This window comes from Neofelis nebulosa, chromosome 16 (genome assembly GCF_028018385.1).
Source record: "Neofelis nebulosa isolate mNeoNeb1 chromosome 16, mNeoNeb1.pri, whole genome shotgun sequence".
In the NCBI taxonomy this organism is placed as follows: Eukaryota; Metazoa; Chordata; class Mammalia; order Carnivora; family Felidae; genus Neofelis; species Neofelis nebulosa.
The window spans coordinates 35,901,660-35,912,865 of NC_080797.1; the positions used below are offsets into that span (position 1 = coordinate 35,901,660).

Here is an 11,206-nt window from a genome sequence, read left to right on the forward strand (position 1 = left end):
GACGGGTAATGATTAGAAGATAATGACTCGGCACCTTTGAAGACTGAAATGAAATGTCCTTAAGGTGACAAAGAGCCAACATGAAGAGTCCTAATTTGACAACAAAACAATCTAATCCCCTTTTATGAGGTAAAGAGTGTGTCTTTGGTAATAAACACATAAGTAATTAGATGGTTTTAATGGAGATAGCTATAAACTGAAACATGGGGAAAAAAACTCCTGGTAATAGGCTGACGCCCTGGCGAGGTGGATATATAAGAGCCAGGGCAGAAGAGAGAAGCATCGAGACACCAACAGACTTCTCTTCTCAACCCAACAAAAACCCAACTCCTAACACCATGGCTTGCTGTGTCCCCTGCTGCTGCAGCGTCCCCACCGGCCCTGCCACCACCATCTGCTCCTCTGACAAATGCTGCCGGTGCGGAGTCTGCCTGCCCAGCACCTGCCCCCATGACATCAGTCTCCTTCAGCCCATCTGCTGTGACACCTGCCCCCCACCCTGTTGTGAGCCCGACACCTACGTGCCAACTTGCTGGCTGCTCAATTCTTGCCACCCAACTCCCGGAATGAGTGGGATCAACCTGACAACCTACGTTCAGCCTGGCTGTCAGAATCCCTGCGAGCCCTGCTAAGCCGCCGCGTCTCTGCACAGGTTCGGTGATGTGCTCGTCACCTGGTCTTCAACACCCGCTACCACCTACATCAGGCTCAATCAATCCCAAGTCCCTGGGCCATGTTTTCATGAATGTGCCCAACTTCTTAATCCTCTCCTCCTTTGAGTGAAGTTGGAGACCTTCTCCCTGTCTTTTAGGCTATTTCACTGCTCTTTGAGAAATAACCATTTTGACTATTCCTTAATAAACTTTATTCTGGCTTAGCAAATATGGCCTTGTGATGATTTACTCTCATGTTTCACCTTAGGGGAAGTGGAATGCCTAGCTGAACCTGAACAGCAGATCAACATATCCACGATTTACACCAGCAGAAGGAGAGCACGTGTGGTAGAATCACTGAATAATTAGATACTGGCTCTTTGTGACACGCTGAAAAGTAAAAAATTCACTAGGTCATTTTACTCAATAGGTGTTTTTTGAAGACAAGCCACTCACTATACCAAGCCCTACACTGGAAACTGAAGATTAATGTAATATTTTTTAAATGTTTTATTTTAATTTCCATTGCCCCTGAAATTGATTTTTCTTTCTTCCTTAACTGACTAAACAAATTGGTCACTTTGCTGTCATGTAGAAATAATTCTGACTCCTTAACTCATCACTGGTGAAATTCTAAGCTCAACATGCAATGCAATCTGGGGAGGAATATATATTCATTTTGATATATGCTGTCTTCTAGAAAAATCAATTCTGAAAAAATACTAGCATTTATTGGTTATTCCTTGCTCCCTCAAGTGAGAATTGGTTTACATTAGTCAGAATTATCTTTAGAAGTTTACTAGCCTAAGTGACATATTATATCATGGCATTGAAATAAACTGAAAATATCAGGCTGAAGTGCAGTATTCTCCATCCACCAGAAATAGGCACACAATTCTGTTCCTCTTAGAACAAAACTTATATGATGACCATATCATGTATTAATTCATCTCCCTGTTGTCCTGGAAAAATCCAAGCACGTAAGGTTTTTACAGAAAGTACCCAAAGTGCAATCTCGTATATATTCTTGGACTTGCCTTGGGCCTTTGAGCCATTTACTTCCCTCTCTGCCTCAGTTTCCTTGTTGTCACAGCAGAAATAATACTCTTGTCCCTGTTTATGTCTCAGGATTGTTGTGAGAGTCAAATGACCTAACATGTCAACAGCTGCACTCTGGATGGTGAGAGATGCTCACCATTACCGCCACATGATGGTTTCCAGCTTTCTCACCAAAAGACATCCTTTTATTTCTTGAAAAACATTACTTTTCCCATGTAACTTTTTAACATAATAATTCATGTTTGTTCATAAATACATTTATAAGCATCAGAGAGAATTTTAGGTTTAAAATAACCAAGTTACCTCTTTTTAGTCAAAATCAAAGCTTAAGGTTTTTATACACGATTGTAAGGGATAAATACTTAGACTTAATTTTTAATACTGGAAATAACTGTGAGTGTCCTAGTACTACCACTGCGGATCTTCAGGCATTCAAAGACCCTTGGCACTAGTCAAAAAGCCCCAGATATAACCCAGGAGATGTGTGGCTCTGCACTTGAGCTGCCTCTGTGGCCCAGAGCCAGTCACTTGAGCTCTGTGGGTCTCAGGTCTTAAATCAGTAAAATTGGGCTGGCTGACCAGACACACTCTAAAGACACTTCCGGCTTGTCTATGGTTCTAGGTTATCCAGAAGCGAGTAACAAGTACTCCATGCCACTAACCAACCCCATCCCACCTTACCACTTTTGCTGTTTTTACTCCTAAGAACTAACATTTGGTGAATATCTACTGGCCATTCTAATATGTGCTTCACGCACACTATTTCATTCATTTCTAAGAAAAAACACTGACAGGTAGCTACCTTCATTGTCTCCACTTTACAGGAGAGAAAACAAACCGCGGAAGGGACTTACAAAAGTTGCACAAATGGTAAGTGACAGAGGGAGGGATTAAACCTGAAACTGCCCGAATCTAAAAGTCGCTTCTCTTCCCGCTACACCAAAGCACACACCTCCTTTGCAGACAGCAGTATGTCCAAGAGAAATATGATTGCATGTGGCTCTCTTTATCAGAAGAAAGTATATGCCTCTTAACAGTACACTGTCTACTATCTCTCTAAACTGTGTATTTGGTTGTGTGTAGTAACTCAGCTTTCTCTGGGGTGATTATAGTTGAAGACAAAATGAGTGTCTACAGTAAGTCTAGAAAAAAATGTTTATGTTTCTAAAGTGAAAACAAATCATCTTTTTTTTAAGTCAGACTGTAAATACTGATTAGCAACCTCAGCAGGTGGTGGGGAGGAGTATTGACTGGGTCATTAACCTTGCATTGAAATGCAGAACGTTTGGCAACATAACACATTTTCAGGTTTCAGTAACCTAGTTCATGGTGAAAACCTACCTGTAAAGTTAATAATTGTTCATCCTTGATAATAGAACCGAAAACCAAGTCATTTCATTTTTCTTTCAAATTGTTGCTGGCCTACAGGCCTTCCTTTCCATCCTCACTGACGGTAGCCTAATTTAGACACTGATCACCAGACCCCTGATCACAGCCTCCTAGTTAATCTTGGCTCAATAATCCTGTGCCTCTCCCTTCATCCAAACTATCCCTGTCAGACCAGGCTTCTATCTCTCTATAAATATTGGTTAAATTGAATTGCTCAAAACTCTGGGAAACTCAAGTTGTTTTTTGGTTGTTGTTGTTTTTTACTGAATCAAGGCTAAACTCTTCAGTGTGGCTGTCGAGACCCTCAATAACCTGATATAGTCTTTTCTACCAAATCTTACCTGCTACTAATCTTGGGACAATGTGAGGCTTCCACTCTCATCAAAGCAATGTCCCCTCTATGACAGTCAAGACAGGAGTCTCTGCAACCAGACTGTCTTGCTTTAAATCGTACCTCTATCACTTACTTACTAGTTAGGTGTCCTTGGTCATGTCATCTAACTTCTCCCTGCCTCAGGCTCCTCAACCATCAAATAAGATTAAAACTAGCTCTGGGCCCCTGGGTGGCTCAGTTTGTTGAGCATCTGACTTCAGCTCAGGTCATGATCTGACAGTTTGCTGACAGCTCAGAGCCTGGAGCTTGCTTCGGATTCTGTGTCTCCCTCTTTCTCTGCCTCTCCCCACTTGTGCTCTCTCTCTCTCAAAAATACATAAGATATTGGGGTGCCTGGGTGGCTCAGTCGGTTAAGCGTCCGACTTCAGCTCAGGTCACGATCTCGCGGTCGGTGAGTTGGAGCCCTGCCTCGGGCTCTGGGCTGATGGCTTAGAGCCTGGACCCTGCTTCTGATTCTGTGTCTCCCTCTCTCTCTGCCCCTCCGCCGTTCATGCTCTGTCTCTCTCTGTCTCAAAAATAAATAAACATTGAAAAAAAAATTTTTTTTAATAATTTAAAAAAAATAAAAAATAAAAAAATACATAAGATGTAAAAAAAAAATTTCTTTTACTTAAAAAAAATAAAAAGATTAAAATTACCTCTTACCCTACCTAAGCAGTACAGTTCAGGTTGTGAAAAACTACAAAAGGCTGAGAGAAAACTGTCACCGGCCAGAGGGAACTAAGGGGGTGTGAGGACTAAATGTAATGTGGGATCTCAGACTGGATCCTGGAACAGAAAAAGGACGTTAGTGGAAAAAACACTAGTGATATCTGAATAACGTCTGAAATTTAATTAACAGCAAGTTACCAATGTTGGCTTCCTAGTTATGACAAATGCACAATGATGTTGTAAAGATATTACCATTCAGGGAAATTGAGTGAGGGGTAGATAGGAACACTGTACAGTCTTTGCAAACTTTCTGTGGATCTAAAATTATTCAAAAATAAAAAGCTAATTTCTAAAAAGTATGTACCAGAAACAGATCCACAAATACAGAGAAGTGGTGATTTCCAGAGCAGAGGGGGTGGGGGGTAGACAAAAGGGGTGAAGGGGGGGTGGGAGGTACAGGCTTCCGGTTCACATGGGGATGGGAGGTACAGCACAGGGAATATAGTCAATGGTGTTGTAATAGCGTTGTACGGTGACAAGTGGGGACTACACCGTGGTGAGCACAGCCTTAAGTACAGATTTGTCAAATCACTATGTTGTATGCCTGAAAACTAATGTAACACTATGTGTTACCTGTATTTTAATTTAAAAACAAGTTTTAAAAAAGTATATATCTCCTAAAACTGTAGGGAAGATTAAATTAATTAAAACACGTGCAGCCCTTAGAACAGTGTGTGCCTACTGTCAACCTCTAGGAACATCTTTTTATACTCTGTGATACTGGGGTGAGGACTCTTACATCCCTCACCTGATTTTCTAGTAGATTCCACCAATAGAGGGCGCTGGAAGGAGCCTACAAGGCCTGAGGAAGAGAGGGTCTTGTGGCCCCAGCAACAGTCCTTTGTTGGCAGCTACAGTGGATTCTAGTCTCCAGCTTCTTTCCAGGCTCCAAAAACAGCATCATGGCACCTCCTCAGGAACACCAGCACCAGCGGGTGACTCCGGCCCCCCACCCACGAAGGCCCCCCGGGACCCCTCCTCTGAGCACCGGCTGGGCAACCCCTGGGGTCTGCACCCAGCTCTGCAGACCCACTCTCCCACACACCTGAGTCGTCACCCCCAACCTCTTCTCTCTGTTCCCAGGCCTAAAGGCTGGTAGCCTGTTTCTTGTGTTTGTTACCTCAGTTTTCCTTTTTGGCTTTTTCAGTCCTCCGATACCTATTTAACCAAGCCCCTGCCCTCAAATGCTCTCTGTTGAAACACTTTTTGTGAGGTTTTCTTGTTTGCTTGTTTTCCTGACAAAACTTGACACAGAAGCATTTTTATAAATGCTAGCTGTCATTGTTTTCCAACCTTTCTTCCTCAAACATTCATTCTATGTGTTCCAGTCCCGAGACTCTCTTCCATGACCCAGGCCCCAGGGTTAGGCACTGCAGAAACCAAGAAAAATAAGACATTGCCTCTGCTTTGAAGGAGAGTACATTCTAGTTAAGAACGAACATGTGTACAAAAACTGCAGGCAAGTTTTATGGGTAGTGAAGGGGTGCAATCGAAGCACAAGAGGCGTGGCCAACCCTACCAGGGGCAGGGACATAGCATAGGGCCAGAACAGTGTCACAGAAGTCACTGTTTTCCTTGCGCAAAGGCACTTACCTCTTTTCTAAGCTTTGTCCGGTCAAAACAATTTACTCCAAACCCTCCAGGCAGGTGTCTCTGATCACTAAGCCTCTCCGCTGTATTTCCTCTTGTGGGCATTCTAACAGCACCCAAGGGAGAAACTTCACTGATGAGAGAACTCTACCACGCCACACACAAGGCTGAATGATTTGCATAAGCAATTCTCATTTAATTTTTATTCAGTGTTTGCAATAAGACTACAGTAGGTGAATATTTCTGTGGTTGAAAACCGAAATTTGTGGTCGAAAACCAAAGCTCAAATCACTTGATCTAGGTCTCACAACATGTACCTTATAAGGGATTCAAATCTAACTCCAGAACTCCTCCCATTACTAGTCTTGTAATTTAATTGTACATCATTTAAATCACACGCAAAGGGATTTCTAACCTTTTCCATTAGACCAAGCACTCCTGAAGGACAGGCACCATGCCTTCTCTTTTTCTATCTCTACCACACTCTTTTTTTTTAATGTTTATTTATTTATTGAGAGAGAGAGAGCGAGGGAGGGGCAGAGAGACAGAGAGGGAGACACAGAATCCGAAGGAGGCTCTGGGCTCTGAGCTGTCAGCCCAGAGCCCGACGCGGGGCTTGAACCCACAGACTGTGAGATCATGACCTGAGCTGAAGTCACTCAACCGACTAAGCCACCCAGGCTCGACACTCTTCAGACTCTACCACACTCTTCAGACTATATTAGAGACTGAATAAATATTTGGCTTATAATGAATGGATTTGCTGACCAGTATCCTTTACTGTAGTTATGTACTAGCTTTGGCCATGACATGTTAACACTATCACTGAATTAAAGTGGAAGCAATTTTAAAAATGGTAAAAGGTGACTACTGAAAAATGAAATAGGCAGGTCAGCAGTTTGGTCATTCTGAAAAGAAAGAACTTTTCATGCTGTTTTGCAAAGAGATGCAAGCTCATTTTTCAGACCATACATAGTCTTATGAACCTATGTTTTAACATGTTCAGGCTTCTGGTTAAAAAAGCCAATGTCCTCTGTAAAACTGAGAGCTTATTTAAATGTTTATACATAATTGCATACATAGACAATGCAGCAGATCGGTACAGAAAACATCTAGCAGCCTCTGAACTTCCCAGTCAAGATCATGTTTTCTATCTTCGGTATTCATTTACATCTTCACATCCTCGAAAAGATAGCAAGGTGACTCTGGTAGGGAAAAAGTCCCACCACAGGTTTTGACTTCACAAATACATCCAGATCACACATTTTGAGAAGGATCATTTCTTACTTCTCAGAGAAATCACTCTTGATTCTTTACACTCAGCAGTGATCATTTGTAAGGACAAATTCTGGTCGGTAAAAAAGAGGAAATGCAGAAGAGACCCTGAAGTATTTACCGGTGATGGAGTTAAGTGGAGAGTCTATGCTGGTACCACTTTGAAACTGCAACAGAAAGCACGTTTGAATGTCGCAACACAACCAAATAAAACTGAAGGAGAGCTCCTCTCGCATCTGGTAAATAAGTCAGTGAGTTATTTGTATGGGATTATACAAACAACAACAGGGAAACATTCTGGTGGACAGAAGCCGTGTTCCCTGAGGCTTCTGGTGGATATAAAAGACTCAGAGAAGACAGCTTTGTACAAGATCTTCCTTTGCACCAAAATGTCTGGCTGTGAGTCTTGTCTCCAAGGCTGCCGCAGCAGCGTCCCCACCGGCCCCGCCACCACCACCTGCTCCTCTGACAAATGCTGCGGAGTCGGCCTGCCCAGCACCTGCCCACACGCCATCAGCCTCCTTCAGCCCACCTGCTGTGACACCTGCCCCCCACCCTGCTGTGTGCCTGACTCCTACGTGCCATCATGTTGGCTGCTCAGCAGGGGCCACCCTGCTCCAAACCTGAGTGGGATCTCTGTCACAACCTGTGTCCAGCCCTGTGAGTGTGGAGCACCGCGCTGCTAGCCAAAGAGATTTCCAAGAGCCTGGCCACGTCACCCTGATGGACCATCACAGTCCTTAAGAGACGCTCAGCAAATGGTCTTTAATTAGAAGCTCTGGAAGAGGGTGGCTCTTGGTTGAGCTTCCAACTTCAGCTCAGGTCATGATCTCACGGTTCGTGAGTTCAAGCCCCATATCAGGCTCTGTGTTGACAGCTCGGAGCCTGGAGCCTGCTTCAGATTCTGTATCTCCCTCTCTTGCTGCTCCTCCCCCATTCACGCTGTCTCTCTCTGTCTCTCAAAAATAAACATTAAAAAAAAAAAAAAAAGAAGCAGCTCTGGAAGAAAATGTTCTGAGCCTGTGCCTTCAGCTTTGCAGAATCGTTCAATGTTCTGAATGATGGTTTCCAGTGAGAAGTTGAGTAAATGCTGTCATGGACCTCCTCACTTTAAAAATAAACAAACACCACTGTGCCCCAAACCATGTGCTGTCTCAGTGATATAACTGCCAAACAACTCTTGACACGTGTGCGCATGATAAACCTATAAATATGTCCAGCAGAATTACACTAACTGATGACATCAACATAAATCACATAGGCAAAAGAAGGCCTCACAAGGATATGTAAACACCTGACAAAAATTGCCTAAATAGTAAAATATATTAAGCTCTAAGCTTAAAGTCATTTTCAATTCCAAGGTCAGCACCTACTTTTAATTTTAATGTTTTCCCTGCCTCTTTAAGTAACTACCTCACACACCTTCTTTTGAAGATTCTGAGAGGCACACCCAGGTGGCTCAGTCGGTTAAGCATCTGACTTTTGATTTCAACTCAGGTCATGATCCCAGGGTTGTGGGATTGAGCCCTTCATCGGGCCCCATGCTCAGCATGGAACTTGCTTAAGATTCTCTCTCTCTTGGGGCACCTGAGTGGCTCAGTTGGTTAAGCGTCAACTTCAGCTCAGGTCATGTTCTCATGGTTCGTGAGTTCCAGCCCTGCATCGGACTCTGTGCAGAGCCTGGAGCCTGCTTCAGGTTCTGTGTCTCCCTCTCTCTCTGCCCTCCCCCATTCACTTTCTGTCTCCCTCTCAAAATAAATAAACATTAAAAATTTAAAAAAAAAAACCTCTCTCTCTGTCCCTCTGACCCTACCCCCAACGTGCACGTGCGTGAGCATTTTCTCTCTCTCTCTAAAAATAAAAATAAAAATTTTTTAAAAATAAAGATTCTGAGAAACATCAACATACTCACTGAAGAGACCCCAAAGACTGAGCTGAGCCACATTTTTTTCATTACTCGTTTAGGTGAAGCTCTGAATGTAAAACTGTTTCGACATCTGTAAAGCACTTCACAGATGAAATCGCTCTGCTTATGTCAATTGTTATTATAAGAGGTAATTCTAAAAATAAATACATAGGTTTTTTTTTTTCCTTCTAATCTGTAATTTAACCCAATTCCATACACATTTATCAAGCACCTACTGTGTTCCAGGCACTCACCTAGGTGCTTGACAGAGACTAAGAAGATGAAGACACAATCCCCACTTTTTCAGAGTTTGCACACTGGAGTGAGGAAGACAAATAAATGATGCACCATAATACATAACAGACTGAAATGAGGTCTAAATGAAGAGACAGGAGACACACTTTGTGAAAGCAAAGGATGAAAACATCTAGAAGAACCACCTAAAGGTTCACGCGAAGGAGATACTGGAGTTGATGCTTGAGGAATGAGCAGGATTTGAGAAGTACAGAATCGGGGAAGGACACTGCAAGGAACAGTGTGGCCACACCCAGAGAGATGTAAAGTGCCTTGGAGGCGCTAACCTTCATTTTCACTTGATATGCTTTGTGATACATATCCATATTTAAGCAAAAACCAAGCCAACTTCACTAACAGGTTCTTCTTCTCATAAAATGCATGAGGCTTATTTACCAATGACATTGAGTATTTCCCACTGATTTGCTTCAGCCAGGTTTCTTCTCTACTAAACAGGCCAAGTTGGTTTTCAGTCATGTCCCCTCAGAAACACCCCAGGAAAGAATCTGTCCTTCGTGTTTACTCAACAACAATTTGCCATCCAACGAGTTACATAATTTAGATTCTACTGGCTGAATAGTTTTGTGCTGATCAAGGGGAAGGAAGTATGTGAAGATGCTGGAATCAGGATATTACACACTAGAGATAATTATTCAGTACAACTTCCTCACCTGCCATCCTACAGTACAGCAGATCAAGGCCAACCGAGGTGAAGAATGTTGTATAAGGCATCCCTCAAAGGAATTTACAACCTATTTGAAGACCCAAGATATGAAAACAAATAATCATGCAGAGTAGGGAATAAGTCAGTGAAAATAAGGACTCCTATAGTTCTAAACCACATCAGATCAGATACCCTCCCAGAACCCACTGTTGTTTTAGAAATCTTATGACTTCTCCTTTTTGTTCTTGGTTCAACTTATTTTAAATGAAGCATTAGTTTGAAAATGAATGAAGATGAGGTGATTTCTTTTAATGGTACATTTAACAAAACTCAGCAGCTGGGGGGCGCCTGGGTGGCTCAGCTGGTTAAAAGGCTGACTTTGGCTCAGGTCATGATCTCAGGGTTCCTGAGTTTGAGCCCTGCATCAGACTCTGCTGACAGCTCAGAGCCTGGAGCCTGCTTCAGATGGGGTGTCTCCCTCTCTCTCTTCCCCTCCCCCACTCACATTCTGTCTGTCTCTCTCTAAAAAATAAATAAACATTAAAAACTTTTTTAAAAAAAGCCAGCAGCTGGGTGGATCTTTCTTCCCAGTGAATTTACATTTTAACTCACTACAAGATTGGCATAGCTTTGAGAATAAAGACTGTTTAAAAAAAAAAAAAACATAGAATAATACAACCTTTTAAGACTCATTATAGATTAAAAATAATGAAAAGGGGTTTCATCGTATTCCATTTTGGCTATCACCCTGCTTGCTCAACAGAACCTGAATTCTATCCTCAATAAACAAGGTAACTATGTCTGAGATTCATATCGTCATATGCAACATTCATCTATAAGTGTCATGTCCTTGTTGACTTCACTGAGAAAATGGTCCAATTAACCATTTGAGTTGTATGTTCTGGTATTAGTAATTAAAAATTGTATGTTATGCATATTATTTTAAATTAAGGGGGAGAAAAACAAGGAAAAGAATACAGCCCCTGAAACTATAGCTGAATTCAGTCACTCAGACTGATTATCCATATTTCATGTAAGGTTTGGCATTCCAAGACCCTGTGAAGATAAAATGCAATCATCTTATGACAAAAGTGACAAGTCAATGAGTCAAAAACATGATGTATCTTAGTAAGGGCACGACTCTTAATGGACAAGTAAATACCAAACTGATTAGAGAATCTTAGTGAAGAGGGGTGGGATAAACAAAAATGACAGGAAGCCTTCTGGTTGGACCAACACCCACTGAGGACCATATATAAGAGCCCCAAAGC

General features: G+C 42.3%; 1 protein-coding gene across 1 annotated transcript; it reads left to right on the plus strand.

Annotated features, from left to right (window-relative positions):
* Positions 1-263: 263 nt before the first annotated feature.
* On the plus strand, positions 264-882 carry LOC131498497 (keratin-associated protein 3-1). The gene has a single exon (XM_058705808.1). The coding sequence runs from the start codon at positions 339-341 to the stop codon at positions 630-632; it is 294 nt and encodes a 97-aa protein (XP_058561791.1). The 5' UTR covers positions 264-338; the 3' UTR covers positions 633-882.
* Positions 883-11,206: the final 10,324 nt, after the last annotated feature.

Excerpts from the sequence above, each read along its gene's own strand:
- LOC131498497 (XM_058705808.1), top strand. The coding sequence starts at position 339 with ATGGCTTGCTGTGTCCCCTGCTGCTGCAGCGTCCCCACCGGCCCTGCC.